The 17,729-nt window shown below is 33.3% G+C and overlaps 1 protein-coding gene across 3 annotated transcripts; it reads left to right on the top strand.

The window, feature by feature from the left end:
- The first annotated feature begins 221 nt into the window (after positions 1-221).
- Positions 222-16,457, top strand: LOC108903475 (BUB3-interacting and GLEBS motif-containing protein ZNF207). 3 transcript variants are annotated; one of them, XM_018705675.1, is made up of 7 exons: positions 222-398; positions 520-728; positions 866-1,121; positions 2,234-2,382; positions 7,234-7,457; positions 7,512-7,749; positions 14,832-16,457. In XM_018705675.1, the coding sequence occupies exons 1-7, from the start codon at positions 358-360 to the stop codon at positions 14,915-14,917; spliced, it is 1,203 nt and encodes a 400-aa protein (XP_018561191.1). In that variant the 5' UTR covers positions 222-357; the 3' UTR covers positions 14,918-16,457. The 3 variants fall into 3 exon arrangements, with proteins under 3 accessions (XP_018561191.1, XP_018561190.1, XP_023310520.1); XM_018705674.1 differs by having other exon boundaries at positions 2,219-2,382; XM_023454752.1 differs by having other exon boundaries at positions 2,219-2,382; positions 7,234-7,749.
- The last annotated feature ends 1,272 nt before the right edge of the window (positions 16,458-17,729 follow it).

Genomic DNA, 17,729 nt, shown 5'->3' with positions numbered 1-17,729 from the left:
TGGTGAAGTACAGAACTTCAACCAAGTTTAATATTTTAATCTCATTTTAAGCAACCTTTTAAGCGTATATTTGTATTCGTGGCTGTATAATCATCAGGGGCAATCCTTGACCCCCCTGGTGGTAAATAGCCTAAGTTTTTACCGTCTGAGAGGAGATTAGTTACCGACTTTATTGTGGCGTCTTTGTTCACGTACAAATCTGTCTTTTTCATTGAATTTGTGTCGCACTTTGTCAGCCATCTTTGATAGTGGGTTAGCCAAAGTGCTTGTGATAAATCAATTAAAAGAAAGTAGTTTTTATGCTAATAAATTATCTGTGATCTTGTACATATTTAATTAGTTTATAACTTAAAAAAAATGGGTCGCAAGAAGAAGAAGCAATCCAAACCCTGGTGCTGGTATCCTTTTTTTCAAAGTTACAGGCTTTCCGCCTGTAACTGCGTCTTGCAGATCGCAAAATGCTATAATTAACATGTGATCGATTTATTTTTAGCCTACATTTTTCTTAACCAGATTTAGGTATTGCAACCGGGAGTTCGAGGACGAGAAGATACTGATTCAGCACCAAAAGGCAAAACATTTCAAGTGCCATATATGTCATAAGAAATTGTACACAGGGCCAGGTTTGTCAATACATTGCATGCAAGTCCACAAGGAAACCATAGACAAAGTTCCGAATTCCATGCCGAACCGTTCGAATATCGATATTGAAATATATGGGATGGAAGGTGAGGGTTATTTTTAAACTCTGCTAAAAATAAACTTGGAAGTTATTCCACGGCGAATATCTGCTATAAACACATCATTCTGTGGAAACCAGTTTGATCGATCCGGTAACACAGTATGTTTTTTGTTTACTTGCCAGGAATACCCTCGGCCGATCTAAAGGAACACGAGAGACAGAAGCAAGGCAGCAGAGGCAACGACTCGGGATCCGACGATGACGAACCCACTGCTAAAAGGCCGAAACCGGAAGGACTGCTGGGCAACGCACCCGGTGTTATGCCAGGGATGCCCGGTATGATGTCTGGCATGATGCCTCCGCCAGGGATGGGACCCGGAATGCCTATGGGGCCGATGATGCAAATGGGGCCTATGGGACCACAGTTCATGCACCCTGGGTGAGTTGTCGTTTCTTTTTTAACGAGATAAGTGACAAAATACACTCCCACACGTAAAACCGGCTATTTATAACTGATACATATTTTTAGTGTCGGGTTTTTAAGGTTTCACTTTCGTTTGTATGTTGACCTACTTTTCTCTTATAGCGAAATTGTTTGAGTTCGTGTTTCTTAAAAATAATTAAATTAAAGGGTAAACAACTAATGCAGGCATTTATTCTGTGAAAACTTGCAACATTGTTGTGTAAATTTTATAATTTAACCTGAAAATTTATTTAAAATGTAATTTATTGTATTTATTATTCACTTAACCTTGATGTGAGTACTATATTATCATGTTTCACATGTAAAGTTTATTTTTAGTTCCCATACTTGAGAAATCGCTACATTTTTTACAACATTTAATCATTGTCAATTAAAACTTTTTTTACGGTTTTGGTAAATCTGCTTAAAACTTTTATGAACAAGAAGCAAACGTTTGTAAGAAAAATACCATTAAACGTATTACTTAACACTAAATTATCCAATTTCTAGGTTATCGCAATGTAAATTTCCGTCAGAGTTATGCAAATCTGTTTCTATTTATTTACCGCGCATAGGAATTAATTTGAAAAACAGGTTGTTGCTGTTAACTACTCTTTTGACCTTGCATCGCATAAAAAAATCACCAGTGTCAGGTGTTTACAGTTATTTATTTTTTTGCAATGCTCAGTCCTTGTGAGAGTTTTTCTTGTTAGAAGCAATTATAGTCCAGGTCCAAAATACTAGGAAGTGACTCATTCTCAACATGTAGACAGTGCGACTGATTTGTAAAATTTTGTTGAACATATTACCGGAACACTATGCGAAATGAACTACACATTACAATTTCTAAAATCGTTTTAGCAGATTAATAAGTAGCGAAAATTGTGGTTTGATTTATTTATGACTGCCTAGAATCTTGGATCTGGAATATATTTAAATTTAGTAAGCTTTCAAATGACCTTATCTTTAAATAAATAATTATTTGCAAGTATTCATTAATTGCTATCATACACGTTAGACCATTTCACATAAAAAAAACGACTTGTAGAGAATTTATAATACAGGTATGTCAGATTGTTGTCTTTTAGGATGCAAATGATGCCGCCTCACATGCAGGCTATGATGCAGGGACAGGGGGGCCCTGCTAAACCTCTCTTTCCCAGCGCCATTCCTACCTCCTCGCCCGGCGGCCCTTCGGCCCCCGTCGTCGGGGCAGACTTCAAGCCAATTTCCTCAGGTAAGTTGTTTTCGTAAAATAATGGATCGTTGATGAGTTTCGTGGCTCGCACAATAATTATCAGTTTCACGGAATGCTTTTTAAAAATACGGTATAACCTAATAGCGGACATCTACGAGGAATCTTAAAATGTACAGAGCCCGTTTAAAAGTGGGGTTAAAAAATAATGAAAACAAGATTACGAGGAACATTTTTACAGAAGCGATATAGGAGCGTTACAGGAATAATGTGTGTGATTACTTAAACGTTTCCCGCAAATCTTGGTTATAATTTCTTAGAAAGTACTTTGATAGTAAACTTTTATCTTTTGTGGAATAAGCATTTAAATGTACAGAACATTGAATTATGAGATGATAATAAATGATGATTTTTTTAAAAATATCTAAAAACAAAAAAAACTTTTATAAAAAATTAAAGGAGCAGATTTATTGCTCCTTAAATATCAATGTATCATGATTAATATGAAAAAAAAAAATAAAAAATTGCGTTATTTTTCTCACAATTTCGCATTAAATACTCATCAAATATTGAAATAAAATTTCAATATTTTAAAAAAAAAATTCTATTTAAAAAAAAATTAAATTTTTCGAAATTTTTTTCCGTTATCCTTTTTACAATTTCACATTGAATATTTCAAATGTCCAAATGTTGAAATTAGAAAAAAATTAAATTTCAAATTATTCAGAAAATTATACTGAATCATTTTCTGTTCAGTTTTGATGCAATTTTTTTCTTTATATGCCGTATTTCATGGTGTTAAAATTAATTGCATTAGTTTAAGTTGCTACTCCTAAGTGAATCTTCTTGCATTTGTTTACACACATTGCTATACAATTTATTGATCCTTTATTCAAAAGTTCTCAAGTTTTTTTTCAAAACTACCAATTTTCATTAAAAAAAAATCTTTTTTTTTATATTTGTTAAGTATTTAATGTGAAAAAAATAAGACAAAAAATTTTAAAATATTTGATTTCCTTTTTTCAAACTTTTTTTTCAATATTGACGTTAAATTGTGAGAAAAATAATGCAAAATTTTTTTTTATCTTAAATCTTAATCATGATGCTTAAGGAGCAATAAACCTGCTCCTTTAATTCTTTATAAAACTTTCGACAATTCAACAAAGAAAAATAATTCGACCGATTGATTTCAAAATTTATAATATAGGTCTCATGGGCATTGTATTGAGCTAAAAAAAAACCTACAAACATAGGTATTTTTTACAAATCAGCAGAAAGTCATTTTTTGCATTTTTTCAAAATAATACTGTATTAATTTTTTTTTCTCAAACGTATCAAAAGACCCTTGAAGAAGATTGATTCAAGTTTCCAAAATTCACTCCGCTGAACGAAACTTCACTCAATAGCTGATATCTCAATGAGAAATAATCGTGCAGAAAATAAAAAAAATAACAAATGAAGCTGAGAAATCATGTTAAATGATCCTGACATTGATTTTAAGCCAGAAAAAAATTAATTTTCTGAGCCTATGGGCGGTTTTGAAAGAAAATTTATAAAATTTTTGGCTTGCATTATTTCTTTTGATTGTGCCCACAGTGATGATCAAAAATATTTTTCATCTCAAGATTTCAAAACTAGAATCTTCAAGTTTCGAGATGCTTTTTTTTATTTTTCTATATGACCATTAATCATGAAGTTACGGCCTTTCAAAAACCACACAAAAAATTTGGAAATTTTTCTGCTCCCTGCTGAGTGTATTTTATTTGTTGTTCTGCTCCAGTCCCTCATACCCATTTCTTCTCGCTCGGCTCTCCATACATTCCCAGCAACTCATCGTTTCTCTTTGCCACATTTCACTTACTTTATCCGCTCCACATATTCTCAGTACTTTTCTCTCCAAAATTTCTAGTGACCCTTTCTCTTTTGCATTGAATTTCAGTCTAACAACTACAAATAATTACTGTCTTATAGACTCTCATTTTTACATTACTGGAATTTTTTTTATTGGATTGTGTTTAGCAGTCTTTCCAGTTATTTCTCGTTCTTATTTTCTCCTGTATTTCATATTTTTCGTCACATTTATCAGATACTGTGAGTCCTAGATAATTACATTTATGTGATATCTCCAATATCGTATTCGCTTATATTACACTCACACTGATTAAATCAACATTTTAGGCAACAGTTTTTTTACCGTTCATATAACGACCTTCAAATAACCTTTAACAAGAGCGAACTTTGTCAAATGAACCGTGGATTCGGATTCAGCGAGCCCCAAAAACATATGGGTATGGTGGTTTAGTCTATCACACATTGAATATTTTTTCCAGTGGGTCTGTGTAATAAATAATCTTGTCCCATACCTTTCAGAAAAAATTAATTAACAGTTTCATCAACTAAAAACCACAGATTTTGGAAATTTCCTTTTTTGCCCTAAGTTTCTGTTGCTATTAACAGATAATTTAGGGGTACCCGCTACACAACAGTGTCTGTAAATAGTAATTTTACCGCATAATTGAATTGTTAATAAGAATTCTACTGTTTGCCTTGAATTTCCAAACAAATCGGTTGTTGCTTACACGATTAAAATTTTGATTATCTTCCTCCGACACGATTTGAGGTTATTCCGAATCCCAAGTCTGCCTGATGGGTAATAACGTTTTAAAATAGCTTTCGTGTGGGTGCTGAATTTTTTTAGAGTCTGCTGTAATACGTCAAGGAAGTTCCGATGTATTCCGTTTGAGCCAAACTCGTCTCTCATCGCACGTATTTGTGTATATCTGTGTCTTATAAATTTGTTTCACGGTTACTGGCACAGTTTTATATTTGAAACGACATCATAAATGCCTTAGCAATTTCTCATATTTTAATAAAAATAACGTGCTTGCCGAGTATTAATACTCCTTTATTTTAAGCAAATACAATCATGTTCTACGTGTACGTCTTATTTTTTGTATGTTAAATTTAAATTAACTGGTATAAGTTGACCTTCGGTTTATTTATGCTGATTAAAAAAAAAAGAAAAATTGCACTTCGATTTATGGACTTTGGTAAACTGATAGATTACGATACGCTCTATTTTTCTAACTGAATTAGTCATTATCAAGAGATATTTACTTGTTACGCGTGACTGATCAATATTTTTTTGTCAAAAATGATGTTTTGTTAGAAAAAAGTTAGATTAGTCAAAAATAAGACTTTCCTTATTCAATTTTCATTTAATTATTAAAAAAAAGAATTTTATTAACAACTCTGTTACTTCTTTTAGTAATAATAATGGCAATAATCGTTTATAATAAAAACTGAACCTAATACAGTAAAATAACACCGGCACACAAAATAAAAAAAATGGTTTGATTTGACCCAATAGGGATGTATTTTCATGTTGTGAATCTGAATCTGAAGTGTGTTTAGCTCAAACACCCCCAAATCTGAAGTCTTTTAAGCTTCATCCCAAATTTTGCAAAAGTCGCAAAATAATAGTGAAATAGAATTCGAAAAAAATTTTCTTACATTGATCAAGTATGTTTCTTATATATTTTGATACGTTGAATTCGATTCTGAGGTCTATTAGCTGTATCCCTCACAGATCTTGCAAAAAAATGCAAAAAATTACTGAAAATGGCAAAAAATATTGAGAGAGAAAAAATTTAGAAAGAGGTTTTCTAGATTGGAATATTGTAAAAAAATGGAAAACGTGAATCGCAAAAAAAGCCTGGTCGAGTCAGTTGAATTTATTTGGAAGTACATAATCCATATCCATGACATTTATTCAAGATTTTTTGAAATTCACAATTCCATTTTTTTGCGATTTTTTTTCTTTTAATTTTTGGGTAATGAGGCTCAACAGACTTTAGATTCGACTCGATAAAATTTATGAAAACCGTTTTCTAAATTTTTTCACTCATAAATATGATTTTGTGCCATTTTGAACTATTTTTTGAGTTTTTTTTTTGCAAAACTGGGATATACAACTAATAGACTTCAGACTTGAATTCAGCGTATTAAAATACATAAGAAACACACTTGATGGTCAAAAATTTTTTTCTCCCAGTTCTTTTGGGGCCATTAATGTGATTTTTAGCGATTTTTTGCTATTTTTGGTGATTTTTTACTATTATCTATTTTTACAAAATTTGGGGGGATACAGCTTAAAAGACTTCAGATTTGGATTCAGCATATCGAAATACAAAGAAACCTACTTGATTAAGTTCAGAACAAATTTTTTCGAAGTTTTTTGGGTTCGCTAACATGATTTTGGTGCTTTTTCACTATTTTTTGCCATTTACTCAAAGTTTTGAGGGTTTTTGAGCTAAATGGACCAAAATACATAAAACCCTATTTATGTTGCAAATATTACATGTTGTTTTGAATGTCTTGCATTAAAATCCCCAGTACACCTTACAAAGGTGAAATCTAGGTATGCAAAATATACGTAACCCCTAGATTTCAGGTATCAAGGAACATTCTTTGGCTTCATTCGACAAGATTTTTGAATATGTTTGTAATTGTTTTAGATTTATAATTAAGAAATATGAAATAACATGTTTCTCTACGGGAGAAATCATGTAATTGTGATAATCATTATTTGTTTTTTTTTTGTGAATACATTTTATAATGCTGCATGTTAAACTTAAATGGGTTTAGGCCTGTGGGAAATAAATAAATAAATATTAATTACTTTATGTTCACTTTTCCGTCACTACTACTGATTCATTTTTTGCAATTATAATAGAGTCAGTGAAGTATTTGTGAAAAAACAGTGACACTTTTCGCTTGAAAACAAATTCGTAAAATCGCATTTTATAGAGAGATCAAAGGAAATCGCCCTACCACTGTATCAAAGAATTACTATACTCTCTTGTTCATAACACCCTTAATATTTGTTTTTAGGTGCCACCATAAGCGCCCCGCCCACCACGAACACCTCTGGCGGCGGCGGCGGCGACGGTTCCAAAGTCGCGACGATAGCCACCACGGGGGCCTCGAGCAAAATCGTCCACCCCAGTGAAGACATATCCTTGGAGGAGATAAGGTCGCGGTATCCCAAGTATGCGAAGACAATGCCGTTGAAATCGGACGACGGGGCCTCGACGTCGAGCACGGCCGCTTCCGAGGTGAGTAACACAAACGGTAACGCCTCTTCGATTTCATCCGTCGCGATTTTTCAGTTGGCGACGGCTGTGTCGGCGGCGCAACAGGCGGCAGCCCACCAGCAGAAACAGGTGGAGGCGATGAACCAGCAGGCGGCTATGATGCAGAGGTTCCCCGTGAGGGTGTCGGGGCCGCCCATCAGCATGACGATGGGCGGGCCCATAATGGCCCCCATGCGTCACCACCAGATGATACCCGGGCCACCGCTCATAGGAGGACCACTGATGAGGCCGCCCCCAATTTCCATGCCGCCAGGTATGTAAGGACTAGCGTTAAGGCCAGGGGATACCGTAACGTTACATGGATATCGTTAAAATAATCCCACGGACATACCTCATAGATTAGTTAGCATTCGAATTCAGTGGATATTATACAAGAGCGTTAGGAACTTTGCATTTGCACAACACGGACTGTGATTTTGTTACTTTTTTACGTTTGCAGCGGTCGAAACGGAACATCGTTAGGTTTTTTTTTGTTATTTTGCCATATAATTTGTCTACCGACTCGGATAACGACGGACTTTGGAAATGTAACGGTTAATTTTTTACGGGGTGTAACTTGAATGGGGGTCACTTTCAGAAACTTAAAAGTTTATTTCCGCAAATTCCATTGTGAAACCTTTTCGTAATTTTTATACCTTACCGCTGGACAGATCAGTGTAAACTGAAACAACCGTACAAGCCAACGCGAACGCATAACCGATTGGGAACTACGGCGTGCATTGCTATTAATTCTCATCTTTCTTGATTCGTATACAGGTTTTTTTCATAATGTCACACAGAAATTTAAAAATGATGACACACAAACACCGTATCGTCACTTTATAATAGCAGTTTTACTTAACTAAAAAAAAAATTGTCTGTATCTTTCACTATTTAAAACTGTTATAAGGTAATACAACACTGCACTTCATGCAAAAACTCAAGAAATTACAATGTAAATGTAATAAAATTTGATCATTCTCGTTTCACCAAATTAACGGTAGCCATTGGTTTTTTGCCCGCCTAGGACCATATTGTCATATCACGAGATGGATTTTTATTATGTAGTTCACCTAATTCAAGTCAATGTCAGAGATCGTCGACATTGAGATTCACCAACTAAACACAGTGCTTTTAAAAAGTAATGACACACATTTTTTTTTTTTTATTAAAATCTTGTTATTGTAAATAACATTTGAAATCTATCATGTTAACATCTTCATCTATTTTTTTTATTATAAATGTATAAAACGGCAAAAATAACACAAGTCGACAAAATTTGGTCGACCCTCTAACCCAGAAACCAGAATGTACCTACTTTTCCGAAGGATTTTGGTGCGTTGAATTCGAATCCGAGGTTCAAATTTCTCAATTGGCTCTGGTTTTTGCGATATCCTAACCTAAAAGTGCCAAAATAACGTTTTTTTGACATCTTTGAGGTTATGTTACATGGAAAGGTAATTTTTTCGCTGAAACTATTAAAACACACTTGGATTTATCTCGGTCATTTTTCGTCTTTCAAATGATGTTGAAATTTAGTAGTTCAACTTATTTCTCGATTTTTGCATATACTCAACACTGCACCACAAACCTAAATTCATCGGCACATGGAAGTAAAGATCTTGCATGTTTTTAGGATCACTGTTCATGAGAAAATACTCACTCTATCACGTCGAATTTTGCAATAAATTTTAAAAAATGTCTAAAAATTTGATATATGGCCAATATTTTACACATTATATCAATCTGGAAATACGTTTACACACGAAAGAGGCAAATATGCTCAATCCTGAATTCATAATCTCTAAAAATCGAGAAATAAGTCGAACTACCAAATTTCATCATGCGATTTTTCAAAGATGAAAAATGGTATCGTGATAAATCCAACTGCATTTTAAAAAGTAAGTATAGTACTTTAAGACTCCATTTTGGGTTTCAGCAAACAATTTACCTTTACGTGTAACATAACCTCAAATATGTCAAGAAATTGCAATTTTGGCACATTTACGTTTGGAAATCATGAAAACCGGAGCCAATTGAGTAATTTGGATCTCGGATTCGAATTCAGCACACGAAAATCCTTTGGGAAAGCATATTCACCTTGTTGGGTTAAAATCTTTTCGGATTGTATAATTATTTTAGAACGTAAATTCCTTTTTGCTTTGAAATAGTAATTAATTAACACTCTTATCAGTTTCATGCAGTTAGTTTAAAAAGGTAACCACTGACAATAGTGATAATCGCGCACGCACGCAATCGAGGTCGGGAGTTGCCCAGTAACGGCGTAGACAAGAGTGTACATACTTCAAAAATGTATCATAACTCAACTATTTGATTAAAAAATAATAATTTCAGATTTGGATCCTGGGGAGCACCCACATTTTCCTTTAAAAAAACTGACCCACGCTTAAAGTTACACCCTGTATAAGTATAGAGAGTGATGTTATACCAAAACATTAACACGAGAATGTCTTCTACAAATTATGAGCGAAAAGTTTAAGGAGTGATTCTACTCATAGAACAAGTTTCTTAGACCTTTTTTCCAAAGCTCAATAGTAACGGCATTTCATAATCTAACATAATTTTTTTATTAGTGTCTTAATTTTTTTTTTATTTTAAGTTTTTTTTTATTTGATACATTTATTAACGAGTTGTACCTACAAAAAAAAAAATCAAGAGCGTAATGGCACTTTTGATTTGTTCCTCTATTATTCGTATGAATACAATCATACCTTAAATTTTTCACTTATAGTTTTGAGACATCTCGTATAGGTTATATCTCGCCCGCACTCTGTACAAGTATTTTCAAAATAGAGGCGACGTACCGAAATGATCACATATTCGCTTCAGATATGTTTTACGTACCATAATTCTCAGTCTCCGAAGAAGAGTCGATAAACGATAGTAATGACATTTGTCGCATTCATTATGTAAAAGTATATTCGTTTTTATGTTGTACATCATAAGGAATTAGGACGAGTATATTGTATTTTTAAATGGTTATTTTCGTTGATGCCAGAGTAAATGATAAAACGTTCAAAGGAAGGTTATTTTTTTCTTAACTTGCAGTGGAAATCAAGGTTTTGTTATTTCTTCCTGTATATGTAATTTTTATTAGTACCAAGAGACTGAAGCTGAGATTCTTTTTTGTTTATAACTAAGTACGTCGAATACAAACAGACACAACAGTATTGCTTATAGGCGTTTTTTAAAGATTAGTTGTAAATATACTGTACTAAAGTTTCACTAGATAACGCGCTCGCGTTTTGACCTCTTTAAGAGCTGAGGTCCGTTAATAATTTTTCAAATTGATGCAATTTTTAGATCGTGGAATTTGAACTAAAATAAGACGGAAAAGTAGTGGGCTGAAAACAGTGCCTTGAGGTATTCCACATGTTTTTCACTTTTCACTGTTTTTTTTGTGTAAACACACACTCAGTTCTTAAACTGGTCAAGTATTTTAAAAATTAACATAGTATGAACGTAGTTCCTTGTGTTTAGAATTGTAAATATATATATTTTTTTCTTTCAAGTAGATTTGTAATAGATTTCTTTTTTAGTTTATGACTTAACAGAAGTTCTGTCTGTGGACTCTAGCCGTCTTGATTAACTTTCATTTCTTTTTTTTATTATGTTTGTTAGAGGAGATAAAGTAGAGATCCGCGTTTCTTTAGAAGTTTTACATTTTAATCTTTATAGAAGAAAACTTGTGCTCTCTAATGAAGTTCTTAATAAAACCAGTTAACAACTATCTGGCATATTTATTACTTGAGATGGTAGTGATTCCCGCCTTAGTAACTCTTTAGATCCGACGTAATGGGCAATGGAATTAATCGATTAATTTAAATTAAAAAAAAAAATAATGTTACAAATTTTGATAAGAGCGTCAGTAATGATGAGGTTGCGCTTTAAACAAATGATCTATGACCGTAAAATCAGGTACATTGTAATATGTGGCTTAGCGTCAATTTAGTAAGCTACTTTCCGATAATGTCATCAATTACATTCATGGTGAACCTTAAATGCTTATGTAGCGGTACAGTTTGTTGTGTACAACATAATTAAATACACGCACGGCACCTTCGAATCCAATTTTCGCACACTCGGAAAACACCTCAAGAAAAGGAAATAGTGGTACGCAAAAAACACTCCGACACGGTCAAATTCCAGATACCAACTAAATTGCGTATTGCTAGACAGCTTAGTGCCTTGTGTTATCCGCCGCGCTGATGTCACATTGTCGATATGAATTTTATCGAATTTTAAATTTATTACAACGCTGATTATTTTTTAGAATTAAGCATACATGAAGTTGGAGATTTTGATAATTTTTTTCTCGGAAATGGTTGAGTTTAGGACCCATGTCATTCATATAAGGTTTTTTTTGTTTATTTTAATGTATTTTATCGTCTGTTAACATTAAGGCAGTCAAATTTCTAACACCCTGTATATTATTCGGTACAAAAGATTATCCAGTACTAAATGGGAAATGTTATTTAAAGCATGCCTGTACAAAGTCAAAATACGTATTTCTCAATTTACCTAAAATTCGTTATCGCAATAAATTTTTTTTAGTTATTATTTAAATTGCTATAATTTGAGGTTATGTCTTTACTATGAAAATTTATTATACATTTAAGGTTCACCGGTACAAAGGGCACATCCGTATCTACTAAAAACCTCATTGTAAACGACTGTTGGCATATTAATTTTGAAGGATCTACTTTTAATTTTTCTTTAAAATGTGCTGATAAATCAGAATCAAAATTTGTAACATTAAACCTATTTGCTTCATTTAATACCAAAGTGACATTTGCTGGCGATTTATTTTGTTAAAAAAATTTGGAACATGGTATTTTCTTTGATCAGAATTATACCTTTCCAAAAAAAAAAATGTTAATTTTGGTTCTTCTAGATTCTTTTGTTTAACGTTTTTTTCCGTTAAGCTATTAATCTTGTGTTTCGTTTTACTGTTCAAATAACTCGTCAGCAAATACGAGAGAATGATTGTTTAAAAAAAAAAGGTGAAATTAGTTCATAACTTTCTGACTACTGGCATCTTGTGTTTTATTGAAGACAATTCGAGATGGTGCGATCCAACCTATGCCCAGGTATTACTCACGCACTTCTGTGTTGGCATGCCTGCATCAGATATTTGTCACTCGCTTAGTTTTTTTGGCAGTGGTTGGTTTTTTTACTGTCATTTGATTGAACTTATTGCATTTATCATCCTGACTGCGTAATTTATTATACATTTACCGTGTATTCTATTTTTTAATCACTAATCACTCATACCGACTCTATTAATTAACGTAGGTTTGAATATTGTCATTTTGGCGTAGGTAGTGAGCTGTTATCTTGGTACTCCTCTCTTTCGACCTGCGCTATAAGTTTTGCCACCACCAAAAATCGAAATCGGTTAGAGGCCGAGTATATGGAAGATTTCGCCAAGCTTCCACAAAATATTCCACTCTTTCCTCGTTATAAATGTGATGATAGAGTTTGGGGACACTTGGCTTGTAACAGAATTGGATTCAGCTAATTATGATGTTAAATTGTGATGCTAAGTACAAAGAATTCTGCCGTAAACTTAGATGTTTGTTGAATTTAGGGATTTCCTCATAAGTACAAAAAAAAAATCAATAATTTGCTGCCAAAATATAAGAAAATGAAAATCGCAGAGGATGTTATAAGTTTCTTGCAATCACAATGTGAAAACAAAAAATTAAGTTCATACATTTTTTGCAAAAGATTTCCATTATTAAGTTTTTACGTATAAAAAAATTTTTAAACATCTTAAACATCTGAACATTTTTTCCAAAATGTTTTGTACTTTTTTTTTATCACAATACTAATGAATTATATTTTTCACATCATCAAATATGTAAAATTTTTCATTTTACGAATTGGTTCATCAATACTTTCATATCAGACACAAATTTAACAATGAGGATACACAAACACATGAAACCATCACTAAATACTGTGCTATTTTGATGCAAGTAAAATTATACTTCATGTAACAAATCGCGAAGTTGGCTCTTCTCGTTTCGCCGAACTAACTTTGGACATTTGTTTTTTGACCACTAGTGCCCTGTTGTCACATCACATCACGTGGATTGTTATTATGTAGTTCACCTAATTCAAGTTTATGACAAACATTTTTTTTTATTAAAAACGAAATGATTTTAATAAATATTCAAAATCTATCGAATTAGTGAGTTTCCTTTGCATTGACATACAAAAATATGGTGATTTTTAATATAACACTTGCCGAAAGTTATACAAAAGCATTCTATTTTTACAAAATTACTTCTCGTTGCATTAACAAGCAACAAGAGTTATGGAGCTGCCCAGTGATGTTATAGACAAAAATTAAATTGCAGTTTAAAAAACAAATAACTTGACTACATGTGGAATTAAAAAATATATACAGTGCGTCTACTTTTATTTATGCACATATCCGTAAAAACTTTATTCTTCAAGATAATTCAACAAAATTTGTTTTATTTTAAATGGCATTTCACTTGGCGATTTTTTTATTTAAAATCTGATAAGGCGGTGTTAATCAGGACCCATGTGAAATTTAAAAAAAAACTACGACTTTTAAGGTGGCGATTGCTGCTGTTTTTTTTCAAATTTAACATGGGTCCTGATTAACACCACCTTATCAGATTTTGAATAAAAAAAAGTTAGATGTACCTACTGTCTCCAAATGCGGAACAATGACCAACGGCCTTCGTTTCGTCACCGTTGACCCGCACTATCTCCCTTCACGTGCACTGTAGGTTGCCTACAATTGATGTATTTGTAATTGTTGCGATTGTAACTTTCTGCAAACATTTAGAATAAATGTTGACTGACCACTATGAACGTCTAGTGAACAAGTAAAATAACAACCAGGTGAATGATTTTGTTACAAGTCTAAAGTTCCAGAACTTTAACGGCAGAGTAAACCACATTAAATTTTGGGTATTTTCAAATTTACAAACTTATAGTACAGGTCACAAGTTAGATTCGATTAGAGAGCAGTAAAATTCTTCCTTTAGCTATGAAATTGATTTAAAGAAAATCGACACTATTTTGTAATGTGTGGTTTTTGTAGATTTTTTATTAGCTGTGTGTCCCGATTGCTAGGCTTAATAAATAATCAATGTTTTTCTTTGACTATACGTTTATATCCCGAGCAAGGTAAGTATCCATGTTAGTTTTAAAAAAATTTGGGCCCTGTAACTTGACAAAATAAAAAAGGAAAGGAGAGAAAGGAGCGAAAAAATGACAATATTCAAAGAACTCCATGTCGCGACAGGTCACATGTTAAAACGTCCTGTTCAACATTGTTTTTTTTGTCGCTAGGTATGATTGGGATGCCCCCAGGGATGATGTACGGAGCCCCGATGTTCCCGACTGGCCCCGTACTGATGCAGCCCCGTTTTAGATGATCTCCGGTGTATCTTGTGTACCATCCGCAAGTCTAACTAAGTTTAACATCTTTTTCATCTATTAATCGCTTAAGATTAAAAAAGTTATAATTTTTGTTCCGTTCACTTGTTGACTGTTGGTTCCAGTACATTTTTGAGTTAAGCGTTAGGGAAAGAATTGATAAAACGTAAAGATTCAAACTGTTTGCATGATTATGGACAAATTTGACTTGTTTCCTCCGCTACATGTGTATTTACATTTGTTTTATTTTCGACAGGTTTGAAAATGTACAAACTATAACAAATACCTGCCGTCACGGTATGTAACAATTTTTATTTTTTATCGGATTAGAGGGAAACTTCCTTCCTAAAAGGTTGGTCCATTTTTATTTACATCATATAACCGATTTTCCTTTTAGAGCACGAAAATTAACTGTTATTTTTCTATCCGTCGAGATGTACGGATTTTCGCCCAAGAACAAACTGTCAAAATTCAAAATTTATATCAAAAACTTTTTTTTGCTGAGTAAAAATTTACGTATTCAAAATTTTTGAATCTCAGCAAAAATAGAGAAAATGATCAAATTTGGTCAGCGTGGGACTCTCGCTTTTAGGGGATAATTTTTAGGCTCAAATAAAGGATTTTTGTGATGAAAAAATTTCTCTTAAAATTGCAGGAGTTTGAAAAATTGAATATTGGTATCAAATTAAAATTTAATTAGTTGTAACCACAAAGAAAATAAAATTTTGTGAAAAATAAAGAAAATACACATTTGTTCTCTTGATCTATCTATTTTCACAAAGAGTGCTTTGAAAACAAAACAAATGCAATTTTGACAGTTCAGTTAAATTTTCATGGTAATGTCAAAGTTCAGATGATTAAGAGCGCAATTTTCACATGAAATGAAGCCAGATATTCTTCAAATTAATTAATCGACATGTTTGGAGCATTTCTCGTTCTTCATGCAAAAATTGCATTTTTATTTCATTTAAACTTCGAGTGTCAAAGGAATCTTAACCGAACTGTCAAAATTTTGCTTGAAGTAACAATCGGATGTTTTGTTTTCAGAGCACTTTTTGTAAATGTGAATAATTTGATATCCAAGGTAGAAACGAAGCATATAATGGTTCATCGTAACCAGGAAAATGTGAAAATGCAGTCTTGTCAGTAACGTTGATAAAAATTTGCAGGTTTTCTTGATGACTCGAAAACAATTATCCTCGTCATTCTGTTCACTATCAAATTCCATAACTTTTGCCGAACTTTGTCTCTTCATTCGTAGAGCGAGCCACCTGTATTAATAAGTTTTATTTTGCAAATTTTCGTTTGAAATTTTACAGTTGAATGTTTTTATGTAGGGTTAGAAATTATCCCCTAGATCGTAACTTTTAAAATCGATAATGCAAACGACATGTTTCCTTTTACGTTAAAAGCGAATTTTGACAGTTTTTCAATAATTTGGGCCAGACATTCAGGTTTGTACAATTATTTTTTTTACCTAATTTTAATAGTTTCAAGGTAAGCATTGTTGTCTATACATTTCCTTTAAAAAAAAAAAAAATAATGAATAACGAACACTCAAAATCATTTGTTTATATTTACGGTTGGTTTTAAAAAAATTTAAAACTGTTTTGTGGATTCGCCAATGTATTACAAAAAAAAGGTAGGTTTTAGAGATATTAGATAAATAATAAAGATAATCGAGTAGTATTGTCGAGACCCCATTATAAATATAAAATTGTGGAAAGGTACGGCGACTTTTGTTTTTCTCTATTTGACTTAAATGGTGTATGGTTTACATCCGAATAAATTTTCATATAACCCGACGGATCCCGATCGATGCAATTATATGAAAATTTACCATGATTTACAAAAAAAAGAGGGATTTGTAGAACGACAGGCGATCGACTGTCACAGCTTTGCAGCTGTTGGATTGGTGTCGCCCCCTGTATGATACTATATTAGGATGCGGCGTCCCATCTCAGGAAAAAGACATCTAATCGTTCGCTTATGTACGGGGTGTTCCAGAAAAGTAGGGCAGTCTCGCAACCACAGACTCCCGGGATCAAAAATAAGATGATTTCGACAAACTTTCCTTTATGTGAAAGTGCTTAGTTTAAATTACATTTTTTTCTGGGATGACCCCTGTAATTTTGCATTAGTTTTTCGACTTACCGTTGCATTCCATCTTAATATATTAATTGTACAGGTGATGTTTGGTCACAGCGCTTGGGCGGGCGCAATCGGTGCCGCCGTGCTGTTGGGCCCACCGGTCCCCTGTCAGAATAATGTGGCTTCAAACAGGCGATTGTGCCCGGTCCGACCGAGTGCAATCACAGGCCTACGCCTGTTGGACCAGATCGAACAATACCGACCTCTTTGCATTTCGGTCGACACACGTTCGGGAGAGGTTTATTTTTTGATCTGGACCCCTGTGACTACACCGCAGTAAATGTATTTATATGTTCAGACGTAGTTTCCTTATAATATTGTAATGTATCTTTTTTGTTTTTATAAATAAAGGTTTATTTAGAAAACGCTGAGGTACAGGTCGTGTTGGCGAGCCAAAACTAGAGGACTGAAGTTTTTTGGCTCTCCGATGCGATCTGTATCGGTTTTTCTTTTGCCTGTCGGTGGATTTTTATTCCGAATGCCGCACTGAGTAGCGGGCACGATAGTTTGCACAGAGTTAGAGGAAATATGTGTTTGAAAATATTTTCGATGTGGAGAAATAGATGTCGCTGCACCACATAATTTTGGACGTTTCAGTGACGACATAACGAGTATGATTTATTTTTATGGTCGCTTGCACTATCGGAGATTACTTATCAC

The sequence above is a fragment of the Anoplophora glabripennis genome, unplaced genomic scaffold (assembly GCF_000390285.2).
Source record: "Anoplophora glabripennis isolate ALB-LARVAE unplaced genomic scaffold, Agla_2.0 scaffold82, whole genome shotgun sequence".
Classification (NCBI taxonomy): domain Eukaryota; kingdom Metazoa; phylum Arthropoda; class Insecta; order Coleoptera; family Cerambycidae; genus Anoplophora; species Anoplophora glabripennis.
The sequence above is the reverse complement of the archived record's forward strand: the minus strand, read 5'-3'. Positions and strand labels throughout refer to the sequence as shown.

What these genes read in the sequence shown, in the direction of transcription:
- LOC108903475 (XM_023454752.1), top strand. Translation starts at nt 358, where the DNA reads ATGGGTCGCAAGAAGAAGAAGCAATCCAAACCCTGGTGCTG. An exon ending in CAATCCAAACCCTGGTGCTG is followed by an intron (nt 399 to 519) that starts GTATCCTTTTTT and finishes AACCAGATTTAG; the next exon opens with GTATTGCAACCGGGAGTTCG. An exon ending in TGAAATATATGGGATGGAAG is followed by an intron (nt 729 to 865) that starts GTGAGGGTTATT and finishes TTTACTTGCCAG; the next exon opens with GAATACCCTCGGCCGATCTA.